A 15,858-nucleotide genomic window follows, 5' to 3' on the forward strand; every position below is an offset into this window, starting at 1 on the left:
AGTCCAATCCCCAAATCATTTCACAGCCCATCCAAAGATCACTTTCAGGACATGTATGGATAAAAGCAGTCAATGCATATGCATTTCTTCCCTTTAAGAAACAGATGCAACTAAGTTGTTTTCTCATCAAATTCTTTCTGATTGTCTTTTCTTACAAGGACACACATCCAACTGAACCAAATAAGAAAATAGAAAGGATAGGGAAGGGCAGGATTTGATTAGAATAGAAACTGAAGGAATATGAGTTACTCCCAAAATGTAAATTTTATTTAAATCTCAAGATAATTTACAACATTTTTACCTTTAAAAATACCTTTTAATTAAACTCTTTTCTCTTTCCTCTTTTTCCAAAATGTGCTGCTTCTGAAACTTGACTGGAGTATTTGTTCAGTTGCTTCGCCAGACTGTACTTTGTCCAACCCCTTTAAACACTTTTTAGCTTCATCTCTGATGCATCTCCAAGCAATAAAAGGAGGTGTTTTGGCTGAGAACACACACCTCTGAGTTTTGCTTCTTTTCTTGCTAGCTTCTTCAGGTAAGCAATTTACTGTCTTTCCACTCTTCCCAAAACTTACTTTCTTCATGTTGCTGTCTTACTTTTGAGATGTTTTGTAACCCTGCTTTCTTTTGGAAACAGCTAACTGTTTTTTTCCCCCAGGTCTACTCATGTCTTTTCCATGTTATCCAGCTGAAAATTCCAATGATCTTTCACCATATTGCTATAATTTAACATCGCTATTGTCTGATCTACCAAGCCATTTCTCTTTTTTTCATGTATGATTCTTTTGTCAGAACAGCTCTTTGGCTATTTTGTTGAGCCATACTGGCACAAAACAATTAATTTTTAAAATGTTTCTGTGTTCTACAGTTGAAGTATTCAGGAATTAGAGCACAGTGACAAGAGTGGTATTTCTTTGTGGCATTGAGCAGAACCCACTTTCTTTAGGAAAAACAACAGATACATCTAACAAAGACACCAGTAAAGAAGAATGAATTCAGAAGACACTGAAATGATTAAAATGCTGTTCCAGTACCAACATGGATTTCTTATCTCAAAAGTAAGATCTTGAAAATATTGACTTTCAGAGCTTCAGGTCATTCAATGGGTTCGTGGAAAATAATATGCCTGTTTTTGTCTGAATGTGTTTCATTAGCTGTGTAGATGGGGGAAGGACTGTTTCTCCTGTGTAAAGTTGAAGGCTTTCATGGCTGGCATCCATAGTTTTTTGTGGGGTTTTTTGGGCTATGTGGCCATGTTCTAGCAGAGTTTCTTTCTGATGTTTCACCAGCATCTGTGGCCGGCATCTTCAGAGAATGCTTTACCTGAAAAAATTGGGTGTATATATATTATGTGAGCATTCCCAGGCTCACACAGTATATATACACCCAATTTTTCCAGGCAAAGTAATCTATGAAGATGCCAGCCACAGACGCTGGTGAAACGTCAGAAAGAAACTCTGCTAGAACATGGCCACATAGCCCAAGAAACCCACAAAAAACTGTTTCTCCTCCTCCTCCTCCTCTTCCAGTTGCAGTGTCTCCAAAGACTCTGTTGTTTTTTTAAAAAGGAAAATGTTGTCCAGAAAGCTGGGCAGTGATTGCCCTCTACCCATTCCATTCCATTCCATTCGAATTTACTTTGTCCAGTGCCTTAAACTCAGAGACTCCTATGTTAGTGAAGTAGTGAGTCCCCTCATGAGTTTAATCTGAACTTTAAAGAAGGTGTCCAAAATGATGAACCATAACCTACAAATAGGGTCAGCACTTTGGATATAGCTCCTTTAAAGTTCAAATTAAAATATTGTACAAATTCAGTGCCTCACTGATATGGAAGCCATCAGTTGCTACAACGCATGTGGCAAGGGTAAGAAACCATGTAGTTCCCACTGTACCCCACCCCATCCTCTTTCTTTCTTTCTTTCTTTCTTTCTTTCTTTCTTTCTTTCTTTCTTTCTCCTTCACCTCTTTTTCTTGTTTCCCACCCTCACACTTTTCTTTCTCAATGGTTTCTCTTTTCTTCTATTCTGCTCTTTATTCAGTCTTTCTCTCTATATTCTTTGTCGCCACCTTATTGGGCAGCAGAACCTTTTCTTTCTTTTGCATTTAACAATTTGAAAAGTCTGGGGGTCCTGCAGAAGAAAGTAGCGCATGAAACTTTCCAAAGGCCAACTTGGAGAAATAACTATCCCAGGCCTACTTTCTACTTTGTTACTGCTAGTTAGGGAAGTTTAGGCAACATATCGCCTAGTGACTGAAGACAGTACTGCAGCTTACAGACAGATTTTAATTCAGAAACCTTAATTAATCAATTGTTAGTATAATAAGAATTCTCCTGGCTAGCTAGAAAAGGACTTGTGCAACTGAGTTGCCATTTTTTCTTTCTTTTTTCAAATTGTTACACATGGAGCTAGTAAAGGTCAGACAGGTACCTGTCACAGATATGGCTTGAACATCCAAATATCCTCACAGTTTTTATATTTTTCTTTGGAGGAATTTATATTCTGCCCCCATGGACCTTGCCCTCATGCACATTGTAAAGGCTTTGAATTTGGACTGGTATCATTTATTAGCCAAACATGTCTGAGGATCAAGAAGTCACATTCAAGAAAAAGCAATAGTGTACAATGGTTCCATACACTAATCTCATAATATTCAACACGGATATTCAGTTTTTGAAAACATCCAGCTGTATTATATACTCTGAAAGCCACATGATTGCCCATATAAGATGATGATGATGACAAAAGAGGAATATAATAATGTATACTCCTAAGTATTGTTTTCTTTCTTTCTTTCTTTCTTTCTTTCTGAACTATTTAACAAGAACAGATAGGGTTTAAAAATTCAGTTCAGATGTATTATATACCTTGAAAGCTACCGAGAGGGTATTTCTTAATGAGTGGCCATATAAGAAGATGGTGGCAGTGATGAAGATGGGAATAGTAGTAATGTAAATGTCATTTGTGTGCATCATTTATTTTTCTTTTTGTACTTTCTTTCTGTCATTCCTAGATCATGTTTACGGCTGCTGAATTGGGAGTATTTGATCTGCTGAGGGAGTCAGAAGAACCATTGACCTCATCAGCTATTGCTGAATGCCTGGGCACCAGCCACGTAGGAATGGAGAGGCTGCTGGAGGCCTGTGTGGGTTTAAAGTTTCTGAGAATGGAGAGGAAAGACAACATAGGTACCCATGTCAGAAGGAAGAAGCACCTCAGTTTCTTTCAAATTTTTGGCTTAAGTAGCTAAAGATGAAACTCAGATCTGTAGAGTATGTCCAGATTCTCCCTTTATGTACAGCCCATACAGACAGGCCAAAATAAAGCTGCTTCGGGTCACTTTGGAGATCTGCTGTTTAAATGCCGCATGCGTCCTAAGAGGCCAGAAGCCACGCCAAAGTCACGCTCCAGTTTTAAGGACTGGAGCGCAGTGTGTCATTTAAACAGCATATCTTCAAAGTGACCTGAAGCTGCTTTATTTAGGCCTGTTTGTACAGGCCTGTAATTTATATAAGTCCTGCCTTTGTCATTGTTGATCCCTCCTCTTCTCTTCAGTGTTGCTGTTATGTTTCTAAATGTATAAATTGCATGCAATTGTCCATCCTATCTTTATATCAACTCCCAATAGTTATTCTGGGAAGAAATCTCCCATCATCTCTCTACTTTCTCATCCTCTCCCCCCCCGCTGATTTTTCCCATCGCAGCTATGTGCAAATTCACCTTGCCAGTTTTGAATGTTAATTTATTTTAAATGAATTGATGTTTATATATGTGATTACTCACCACCACCACCAGAGTGTGACCTGCCATTAAGTAAAGCAAGGTATTTGCTGTAGACAGCAAATACTACAAGGCAGAGAAGCATTGAGATAGCAAAAGGCAGGATTCTTCATGCCCCTTAAGCTATCTCAATGCTCAGATATGATAGACAATTTTGTTCTATTGTACTGATTCAACTGCTAGTCCAGTGCATTGATTGTGTAGCATATCCAAAACTATGGGATGAATTACAGAGTTTATAAATAAAAGAGTGATTTTTATATTTCTTCAAGGATTTTTACTCGTGTTTATGAACACAGGATTCTTCCACTGAAGTAGGCCATTTGTGGAAAACAATTCAATCAACTAAAGGGATAAGATAGGCATGTTTCATTGTCCCTTTATTATTTAACCTGCGTCTTTGAGATTTATCTAGGTTTCTTATGCTAGTGGGATCACATCTTCAACCCCTTGGCTTTTTGATGGATGTTATGGAGATATATATCTCTGCCCTTATAGTTCTGGAAGCTATAGCCTTAATCTTGGTCCCTATAGTTCTGGAAACATTTAAAAACTTATGTATATATTGGAAATTTTATCAAGAGGAAAAAAGAAACTTGACTCACTGGTACTCTTTCCACACCATTCTGTTGAGCTGCAATCTGTTTGGAAGGATGACATATTGAAATACTCCAGATTTGTGCATTGTAAAAAACAAAACAAAACAAAAAACTAGACCAACAATCTGAACTGGACCAGCAAACTAGATCAAAGAATTTAGTCAACTATTAATTGGATAAATTTGATCCGTACTGTGGTTGCAGCTAGTATTATGATCCTGTGACTAGATATGTATATGCAAGTTCTTTGTTCTTTTCCATAGCTTCCTTTTTGTTCCTTCTTCTTCTTCTTCTTGTTGTAAAAAAGGATGCAGTCACTCAGCAGTTAAGATGCTGATTCTGATGACTGCAAGATCGGCAGTTCAAGGCCCAAGTGCCATGAGATGGAGTGAGCTCCCATCACTGGTCCCAGCTTTTGTCAATTTACAGTTTGAAAGCATGTAAAAGTACAAGTAGATAACTAGATACCACTTTGGTGAGAAGGTAACATTATTCTGTGCAGTCATGCTGGCCACATGATCACAGAGTTGTTTGACACTGCTGGCTCTTCAGCTTAGTAATGAAGATGAACATCACTCACTACAGTTGGACATGACTTGACAACTTTGTCAAAGGGAAAACCTTTACTTTTAAATGTCAAATAGAATAAATATATAAAACTGTGACTACAATATAGTAATTTTATTCCTGCTGTTTGCACTAAACAGCAGAATTATCTCAAGGAAAGTGAGACGTGACAAAGGACACAGGATCCTTTTTCAGACAAATATAAATTCACAGTAACTTTGCTCAAGAGATTTTTGTGATTTGAGAAAATTAAAAATGTGATTAAAATGAATTGATTCCAAAAAATTGTGGGGGAAAGAGTAATGACCTTTCGACAATCTGGTCTCCTTATTTTCCATCTCAATCTTTTCCCTATATATTTTAAGGTCTTTATGGAAACACAGTCCTTGCTGATCTCTACCTTGCTAAATCAAGCCCCAAATCTCAGTATTATTACATGAAGTTACAGTCTGATGTCTACTATCCAGGTCTGCAGTACTTGTCTGATGCTGTAAGGTAAGGATGTTAGGATGGAACTGGTTTAGCAAATTTGCAGTGAGGGTTTGGATGGGTAGGTTCTATATCCAAGAATCAGACTGAAGTGTTCCTTCACTTCTGTGTGATACTACCATAATTTGTTCACATCTTTTTTTATAGCCATAAAGCCAATACTGACATCAAATCCTTGTTCTTCTACTTTCTTCTGCAGTCTCAACAAATATTAATGATGTTTAGCTGTACTTTGCTTTCTTTTCAAGAGGCATGGCTTTATATAGCCAAATGAGTAAGTGTGAAAGGGTTATTTGAAATATCAGTTTACTGTGTCCTGCCCAGTTAAGACACAGAGCTTAGGGACAGATTCTGAACCTAAAGAGAATGCATACATTCTTCAATCAAAGGAAACACCAGCCCTGTGTCTCATTCCACCTGATCCACAGATATGATGAACACTCTTTATTGCAAGCCACAACAGCAAAACCCTTTTCAGGTATTGCAATTATAGGACTACGTGACTAGTAAGGCATTCTTTTCTTCTTGAAAAACTGGATGCTATCAGGAAACAGCACTTAATGGTTATTCCTTAACTATCTCTGCTGGCCCTGGCTCTACTTCTTGCAAAATGCAAGCAGGTACAATTCAGCAGATAAGTGGCACATAGCTTATGAGCAGTCTATACAAAGGAAAATGACCTCATTCAAGCTAAGCACATAGAAAGGCCCTAGAAGCAGCCCGGTAACAATCCCCCTCTTTATAAGTGATTCAATCTTAATTAAGGGCCTGAACAGACAGGCCAAAATAATGCTGATTCGGGTCACTTTGGAGGTAATGCTGTTTAAATGCTGCATGCGTCCTAAGAGGCCAGAAGCCGTGCCAAAGCCACGTTCCAGTCCTAAGGACTAGAGCGCAGCTTTGGCTGAGCTTCTGGCCTCTTAAGATATGTGTGTCATTTAAACAGCATACCTCCAAAGTGACCCAATACCATGGCTATATCCACTATTGGTAACATGGATATTTTGAAGGAAGATGCACTGTGTGTTGGTTGAAACTTGCCAGCCTGATCAAAACAGTTATCTGATTTAATATATAGGCAAGATAGTTTAGAATTTAGAATTCACAATGGAGTTACAAGCATTGATTTAAGACAACTAAACACTGACATATCCTATGTCAACATTTTGAACAGAGGAATGAATTCTGAATTTCAAAATATTTGTTTTTAATACTTACATAGCAACAGAGCAGTACTACCACTATGTCTACATATTTATACGACTCAGAGGACAATATGTTGTGCTTAGAAAAAGAGTGTAATGTTGAATTTGGTGCTTTATGCTGCCTAATTTTCATTTATTTATACATAATCTTCTATTTCAGGGAAGGAAAAAGTCAGATCAAATCAAAACATGGACCATCAGTGAATGATTTTTTTCAGCTTGTTTATAGGTAATAGCAGTATTTTTCTGTATCATGATTTGCTTTTTAAAAAAATGTTTTTTATTAAACACACATTTTCACACTATAAAGCAATATATATGTGTAAGTACACACAAAAATCCTTAACTACAAAACAAAACTACCACAAACCAAAAACCACAAAATCCAGGAGAATAGATATGACTTCCAACTTGCCGGCTAGTGGTGTCAAGTATCATATATTTCAGCATCCTCTGCTTTAAATATATAATAACAAATTTATTAGTATCCACTAATAAAAGTGACTTGTACTTATTGTTGCCACCTACTATTCTTTAAATTCTGAATGATGATTATCACTCTTACCTTCTTTCATCTTCTATTCCCACATTTTTCTCATTTTTATTATATCTGCCCGATTTGTATCATCTTAATAAATCACACAATATAAATCAAATCCAGAGGAATCATACTAGTTATTCAAACTCAGTTCAACCCAGTCATTATTTTAACTTTTCAGTTATTTGTACTTCACATAAGCTTTATTTTCAAGTTTGCACCACTGTAAAAAATAAACTACCACTCCCCCCTCAAGAATATGCTCAAAATCATATATTTTATCACATTCCTCTACAGTATAACATCTCTCTCATCACAGTCCTCCTGGGTAGTAGGACCTTCATATCCATGGGGTTCCATTCTGGACCCCTGCACAGATATGAAAAAATCCGGGACCTGAAGTCCTATTGTCCCTAATGGCGGTGCACCGTTTGGGACAATGGGGCTTGCTGTCTGTGAATGCTGAAATCTGTGGATCTCTGTCTTTTCATTATCTTCCTCTCCTCCTCTTCTTTCAGTTCGTCATTGTCTCATCCTCTCAGTATCTGAGCCACTAGTTGGTTTTTTAAAATTCTGTTAATCCTTCTCCCAGACTTTGTTTCATGCTCTCTTTGAAATCATACTTCAAATTAATATAAATCTGACACATATCTGCTCTTTACTCTTCTTTCAGCTGTCCTAGTTCAGCCAGAATCAACTGATTCAAGTTTCCCATTCCTGGACATGTGATTTTTGACAGTTGTCAACTTGGAAATAATAATTAAAAATATCTTTTTCCTTGCAATCTTTATTACTACTACCAAATGTCACAAGTCTCTTTCAAATCTCCTATGTATATTCTCTACATCTTTACACTTTATACCAAATTTAGCTTTCCCCTTTTTATTCCCTCTTTTGCTGATGGATTGTGACAACAAAGTTTAGTCTAAAAAGCAGGTAATTAGCATTATTTTTCACCGTTCTCATCCAAAATTTTACTTCTTTGGGACTCCACATCTTTTGTTATTTTAAGTTATACTTAAGAGATATGGACACATTTTAAATTCAAAATGGGGCTCAGCAGCCTTTTAAAATCTTTAGCACTACAGTTTAAATCCAGCTTTCCAGCTTAGTTTTAAAAGACCTTAGTAGAGTTAAGAGGGGAATGTGCAGAAAGTTGTTACCTAAACAGAAGTCCTCTGTATTATTATTTTTTTCAAGAGAATGATAAAGCAGGGAATGGTTCTTGTCAATTTCTTATGCACAACATATGATTTTAATTCCTAGATCAGAGGAAGGGAAGCAAGTATACTTCAACGCCATGGATAATTCTTGGAGTTTGTTTGGTAGCGAACTTATTTCTGAGTTCGATCTTTCTGATTTCCATCTTGTTTGTGATCTGGGAGGTGAGTACTGCAAATTGTTAACCATATTCCTTTATACTCATTTCAAAATCATATTGTTAGATGTTTTGGGAGACAAAGGAGATAATCACACACTGACGGGACAGGGTTGGGCTCCCATCCTTATCCTGTCTGTGACTGCGATTGCACAAAAGCCTTTTATACTGAAGCGCTGATGCTGTCATTATCTGCCATTGAAGTAGAAATACTGCTTCATTTTGCCACAGGCACAAAATTATGGACAGTCACATCTGATATATTATCCAGAATTTGTATACTAGAATGCTTTGGAAGTGAGTTGAATAATACAGCACATAATTCAAAAAATGTTTTTGTATACTGTTCGTTTTTTAAGGAGGTAGTGGTTTTTTCGCCAAAGAACATATTTCATCATACCCAAATTCTACTGTGACCATTTTTGACTTACCTGAAGTAATAGAAACAGCAAAGAAGAATTTTCTGGGCTCAGAGGAATGCCGGATTTTATTCCAGGAAGGTAAAATATTATTTGTTTTATGCATATCATTTGGCAATGTCTCTCCAGCATTTCAAACATCTTTGCCAGCCTTACCTGGTTTGTTAGGGACTGCACTTTAGGCAAGTGAAAGATGTGCTGTACACTGAGCTTTCCTCCTTTTGTGCATACCACTCCAGCATAACCTTTTCCTTGCTGAAAAGTAGAAATGCAAAACATGCTAGTGGATCATTTCAGCATTCAGGTACCATAGCACTTAATGCATCTGATCCAATGTTTGCAAGTTATATTTCATTGAATTGCAGTGCTTTGTGTAAACAAACTTATTTCAATTACTTGACTATAATTAGTAGCAAGAAGGTTTTTATTTTTAAATATTAAAATAGGTAAAATATAATAATCTTGTTTTTCCTTTTAAAATGTAAATCTTTTATAAATTTTTATACAAACAATTTAGTTCAGAACAAAATAATCAACATTCTAGAAAGAGAAAAAGGAAAAAAGGAAAAAAGGAAAAGAAAACAAAGAGACAGAAAAAGACTATGCATATATTACGTATATGTATATCTAAGGGTCACAATAAGTCACACATCAACAATAACAACAGCAACAACAAAAACTAAAACCAATCTATTCTAAAATAAACTAAGATTAACAACAACATACTAAAACATTAACTGTAAAAATAAACAAAACCTAAGTAAATCCTAAGTAAAACACAAAAGAGCTCTGAGCCCTAACACTAATAAGAAAAGAAAACTGAAAAAAGGGGAAAAATACCATTACAGATTAAATTAGATTAAACCTATTAGAATTACTAGTAACCATAACCACAGATTATAACATTGTTTGATTTCTTATTGCTCAAAAAGACCATAAATTGTTTCATCTTTTTTTTTAAAACAAATCTTCAATTGGTTTATCTTTTAAAATCCACAACAATTTGGTAATTTAGGCAAATTCCTCAATCTTAACAGCCCATTCTTCCATTTAGGTGTTTCACTGTGTTTCCAAGCTTTAAGCAAACAGTTTTCTTGCAGTTATTATATATTGATGAAGTAGTCCATATTTCTGTCCTTTTTTTTTAACTGAAAATGGCCATCAAAGACATTTCTGGTGACATTGCAAAGCCTGTCTTGAAAATTTTTCAATTATCATAAATCTTAGACCAATAGTTTTTCACCTTCTTACAGATCCATCACATATAAAAAAGGATCCTTCTTTATTCTGACAGCCACAATGTTGATTTGAAGAAAAGCTACACATTTTTGACATCTTATTTGGAGTTACATGCCATCTGTACATCATCTTATTATACACATTTATTTAAAACTGCTACACAAAGTAAATTTTATATCTTTGGTCCACATTTCTCCCAGATAACTATTTGTACAATACCCCCAAAGGTTCATCTTCTATCTCTAATTTCAAAAGGCATTTGTACACTCTGTTAATAATCCTTACACAATCCTAAACATGTTTACCAAGATTTAACTATTATCATATATAAGCACAACTTATAGTATTTACTGGTGTGGGTTTGCATGATTTCTGCAATAATTATGTACTGTATACAGACTTTATGTTAACTCTGAGAATGCATAACCACTAATTCAACAGACTTCACATTATCACAGTATAGTCACTAGGAACAGGCCAAAGAGTCTCTAGAACCTGAATTTTTATCTTGGAAATATCTGACCTGCTCTTATGACTATTCAAACAGCCTTTAGCCTGTTACAGACTGCCAAAATAAAGCTGCTTTGGGTCTCTTTGGAGGTATGCTGTTTAAATGATGCATGGGTCCTAAGAATCCAGAAGCTGCACCAAAGCTGCACTCCAGTGCTTAGGAATGGAGTGTGGCTTTGGCGCGACCTCCGGACTCTTAGGACCCATGCATCATTTAAATAGCATACCTCCAAAGAGACCCGAAGCAGCTTTATTTTGGCAGTCTGTAACAGGCCTTTGACTCCAGTGCTTCTAGTATTTGATAGCTTTAGTATACTCAAGAATTGAAGTTTTGTAAGAAGTGTTTTTTTGTGCATTCTCTAATTTCATTCTCTAATTACCTATCTTATTGCAGGGGATTTTTTAAAGGACCCAGTTCCTGAAGCTGACCTTTATATACTGTCAAGAATCTTACACTTGTGGAATGATGAGAGGTCTGTGCAACTACTAACCAAATTACACAAGGCTTGCAAACCTGGTACGTGCACTTGGGCCTGGAGCACACAGATTGTTTCAGATTTCAAAGCAAAAATGTTATGAGATTGTCACCTAACCAAACAATTTATAGATCTAGGCTGAGGAAAACCTGTTGGCCACATATGGCCTTCTAAATTTGTCTAAATCTTATACACAAAGTATGAAGGTAATTTTATGGTCAATATTTTTTTAATAATTATGAAGTTTGCTTTCGTGGAATCACCAGAAAGCAAAGATGTGACTATTTCAGCCACCCATGTGGATAATTTTGGATTATGGGGTATTTCAGGTAAGGGAGACTCAACCTGTATTTTATTTTATTTTGCTGCTGTATGTTTAAATTAGTCCTCAGGTGCTGGCTATTCTATATCTGAACGAGTTCCTTCTAGCCTGGTTTCTGTTAGTCATTTGAGCCATTTTGTATTATGAGAAGCTTGTGCCTTGCCTCTAACTCTCACTGGAGTTAGTTGCATGTTAGTTAGATATTCTCCCATCCAGGGACGTAGCCAAGGGGGGGGGGGGTTCTTGGGGTCCAGACCCCCCCTTCCGTTAGATAAAATGAATGGTGTGTGCTGCTGCGCCGCCGCACCCAAGCCCCATTATAATGGTGGCACTTAGTCTGGACCCCCCCCTCCCAAAATCCTGGCTACCTCCCTGTCCCATCGCTTGGAACACCTGGAGGATCTTTTCATAAACTGGCTGAAACTCAATTCATATTCAAGCAGGCTAGTACCTGTAGTCTGGCACTGTGCCTATTATGACTGTTCCAACAGAATTGTACAATTGAACAGTAAGGCATAAGGAAGCTGGTAGGAAGACAACAGATGTTGATATGGTGAGTCAAAGTAGACATGCTTGAGTCCTAACATTTCTCTTTACTTAAGAAAGGTTTAGGAGGCCTAGTTTGGATCAGCGGTATAGCGTGGTGGACTTTTCTACCCTCTTCCAATAAGTTGTTTGGTAAAGTTAAGTTGCACTCTTCAAAATACTGTTGAAAGTAATATTGTTAAATTTTGTTTCTTAACTCACTAACATTTATTTTGAAATAGGTGGCGGAGTTTTAATAGTTGAACCTGTTCTTGATGATGAAAGAGGTGAATCCTTTGGAGCGCATTTTGCTTCCATAAAGCTGCTTCTCTATAATGATGGAAAAACTCGTACTTCATCAGAGCACAAAGCACTAATTGGTGTAGCTGGCTTCAAAGACATTCAGGCAAAGAATAAAGGCTTGTTTGGTGCCATTTTGGGAAGAAAGCAATGATACCCTTGCTTCAGTCATCTCTAGACTCTAGAGGAATTTGAGATAATAAAGCTCTGTTCAGCTATTTCTTCTGGGCACCAATTTATTTCAAAGCATAGACTCAGAGTTGTAAGAGATCACAAGGACTATCCAGTCTAACCCTTAGCCCTCAGTAAGTTCCTTACCACTCATCAATATGTATGTGTGTGTGTGTCTATTGTCAAGTTGCCTGTCAAACTATGGTGACCCTATAAATTTTATTGTGATTTTTAAAGGCAAGAAATATTCATAGGTGGTTTTGCCAGTTCTTTCCTCTGAAACATTGCCTTCAGCACCTTGTATTCTTTGGTAGTCTCCCATCCAAGTACTAACCAGGGCTGACCCTGATTAGGCTCCAAGATAAGACGGGATCTGATGCCTCTGAGGAATTTAGTGAGGGCTCCTCATCAAGATACTACTTTGAAAAGTTAGTGATAGATCATAGATATTTTATAATTCTTCCAGTTTCATCTATGTTCACAATTGGTGCTCTTTGTGATTTAGGTCATGGGGAAAGAGTGGTACCTTATACAGTTCTATACATTTAAAAATGTGCAGCTGGATAGAATGAGAAACATGTATACAAGTGGTAAGAGCTATTGTAGCAGCTATGAATACTCAATATGCCCTTGATTTCATGTTGTGTGATATTAATTCATCTGAGTATAGTTATCAGGTATTTTTTCAGAGCATATAAAATGAGAGAAAGAGAGTGAGTGAGTTTTGGAATCAAAGAGATTACTTGCTCACATTCTTGCTAGACTTCCCAGAAGAGATGGTGGGGAGTGCTATGATCATTGTTGGAGCAATGCACAGAGATGGAGATTTTGGTAGAGATCCAAGATCCTATGGTTAACATAGCTACACCCTTCTCACTGGATATGGGGTTTCATAATTAATATCTAGTGTTGGGCATGTTTTGAGAGGTCATGATGACCTGTGGACACTAGGAAGTTACACATGTAAACACTCACACTGACCCAAGGCTATGCAATATACCAAGATAGTACTAAACTAAATCCAAAATGGGTTTTCAGTTCACTCCATTCCCATCCCCTCCCCTTGGCTCTTCACATTTTTTCTCACAATGAGACAAAGTGACTCCCATTACAAAAGCAGTAAAAGAACACACCTTCCAGCTCACCTCATGCTATATTCTTAGTCACCTTTACTGTCCAAGTATCCAAGGGCTGTCTCAAATCCAATCAATGCATTATCACTCCAAAGTTAAAGCCATAACCCATTCCGGATCCCTTTTGTCAATTCTATGGGAAAACCATGAGAGCCCTTGTTATACCATGTGGTAACATCAAGCATCTCTTGTGGGTATGATATAGGATATAAATATTCACCCCAGTTTTAGCCACATGTGTGCACAGAGGATCCCATCACTCTCTCTGTGTAGCCCTCTGAGCCACTCTAAGTTTTCTGTGGACCTGTCCTAAGACTTCTGTGGACCTGTATTAATTATTGCCCTCTCTAACTCCCAGTCCCTGTCTATCCAACCTTCCACACCTTTTTTTCCTGATGGCCTTGTATAATCCTTAAGGTTGTACAGTGGAACCTCGCCATACGCTGTCTTGACATACGCAGACTTGAGCGTACGCGCTCAAGCCGTGGGCCGCACGCGGGGCGGAAAGGGCGGCACGTCCCATTCAATTGAATGGGCGCGTGCGCCCGTTGCGCCTTGTCCGCGCCTGCGCCGCTGTTTCCAATGGGGCTTGAGCATAGGCGGAATTCGCCTTACGCGGAGGGATCCGGAACGGATCCCCCGCGTAAGGCGAGGACGCACTGTATTGGTTTTTGTATGTTTGTGTGCACTCTTGCACATTTCTAAATAAAACCCTTCTACATACTGAAACTGGAGTGCTCTCTGCAGTGTTGCTATACATAGGTGAAAAGATCACAAAAGTTACATTTCTCTTGAAGGCCTCCTTTCAAGCTATAATTTTCCCAAAATTTCAAGAAGATACTGACATTGTCGGTGGGGACCCCAATGCTTCCCCCCACAACCTTTTAGGGTAACACTATAGGCCAGAATGATGATGCTGGCCCTTTACAGAACGGCTTGAAAGGCCGGCCTGCGGGCACAATTGGGCCATAGTGTCCTCATGACGCATGCCCAGCTCCACCTCTTCAGGGTGTCCTGACACCGTGCACTGCTTTAAATGGCACACAGCATCACAGCACGCCTCTGGCGCTGCGTCCAGAGGACACAGTGCTGAAGGAGCAGCATATAGCCATGCTGTCGTGGCTATGACACCCTTTTGAGGGCGCAAAAAGGAGCCAGATGGGGGCCGTGGCATGAAGTTTCAGGAAAGTCTGTCAAACCCCTTAGAGAAAATAAGCTAAATTTCAAATATGAAGTCTTAGGAGAATATCATATGGGAGGCTTACCATGTGTAAATCACCATTAAAGCATCAGAAATTGTGCATTCACACTGCCACGCACGTCTCTAATCAGTAAATCGTAGCGGAGGCATCGTCACTCGCTCGTTCCATCAGTAAAGCGTCCTTGGAACCACCATTTGGCAATAATGGAAGATGCGTTGTGATATTGAAGATTTTCATACCTGGCAGAATCACTGATAAAACATTGCTGGGCCATTCAGGAAGCGCGTGTGTCTGTAAGTCTGGAGCATTTCCTGAACATTTTTCTGGCTGGCTCAGTCTACAGTGTTTCTTGTGTTCTTTGATTCGTGTTTGAATGCTGTGTTTAGTGGTCTCTATGTAGATCTGTCCACAGCTGCATGCAAGGTAAAGTCCTACAGCAGTGAGAGGGTCTCTCCTTTTCTTGCTGAGTGCAGTATTTAAAGAAAAGACCTTCTCACTGCTGCAGAAATTTACCGCATACAATGCAGTTGTAGACAGGTCTACATAGGGACCACTAAATGCACCATCCAAACACGAGAGGCACTGCATAAAACTATAAATTTCAAATCATGGAGGAGCAGAAGGCGGCTTACAAAGAGATTCAGGTAAGCTAAGGGTTTCAGCTTGTTGTTTTTTTTAAAAAAATTACCTTCCACTAAGTTCTGCCTCCTTATTTTATTACTATTCTATGATTGCAATAAATTTGATATTGGCATGAATTATAGCCAGTTTGGTAATGATTAAAACTCAAACCTCGTGTGTTTCTGGCTGCAGGAAAGAGCTATCCAAAGTGCCAAGAGGGAGTAGAAGAAGATGGAGGAGGCAGTTGCAAGGGAAGAATGTGTGACCTTTTCAGTTATATGTATTAATCGTAGTCTCAAGAGGAATGGTGGAATTTTTTTTATGCAGGAGGGCCCCCCCAAGCCTCCTGGAAGCCAGCTTTTTCAGCTGGTCTCCTCCGGCCCCA

At 38.1% G+C, this 15,858-nt stretch overlaps 1 protein-coding gene across 1 annotated transcript; it reads left to right on the forward strand.

The window, feature by feature from the left end:
- The first annotated feature begins 398 nt into the window (after positions 1-398).
- On the forward strand, positions 399-12,568 carry LOC121924702 (acetylserotonin O-methyltransferase-like). Its single transcript, XM_042456040.1, has 9 exons — positions 399-535; positions 869-1,058; positions 3,013-3,187; positions 5,311-5,440; positions 6,800-6,868; positions 8,444-8,562; positions 8,915-9,055; positions 11,118-11,240; positions 12,289-12,568. The coding sequence occupies exons 2-9, from the start codon at positions 990-992 to the stop codon at positions 12,498-12,500; spliced, it is 1,038 nt and encodes a 345-aa protein (XP_042311974.1). The 5' UTR covers positions 399-535; positions 869-989; the 3' UTR covers positions 12,501-12,568.
- Positions 12,569-15,858: the final 3,290 nt, after the last annotated feature.

This window comes from Sceloporus undulatus, chromosome 3 (assembly GCF_019175285.1).
Source record: "Sceloporus undulatus isolate JIND9_A2432 ecotype Alabama chromosome 3, SceUnd_v1.1, whole genome shotgun sequence".
NCBI classification, from domain to species: domain Eukaryota; kingdom Metazoa; phylum Chordata; class Lepidosauria; order Squamata; family Phrynosomatidae; genus Sceloporus; species Sceloporus undulatus.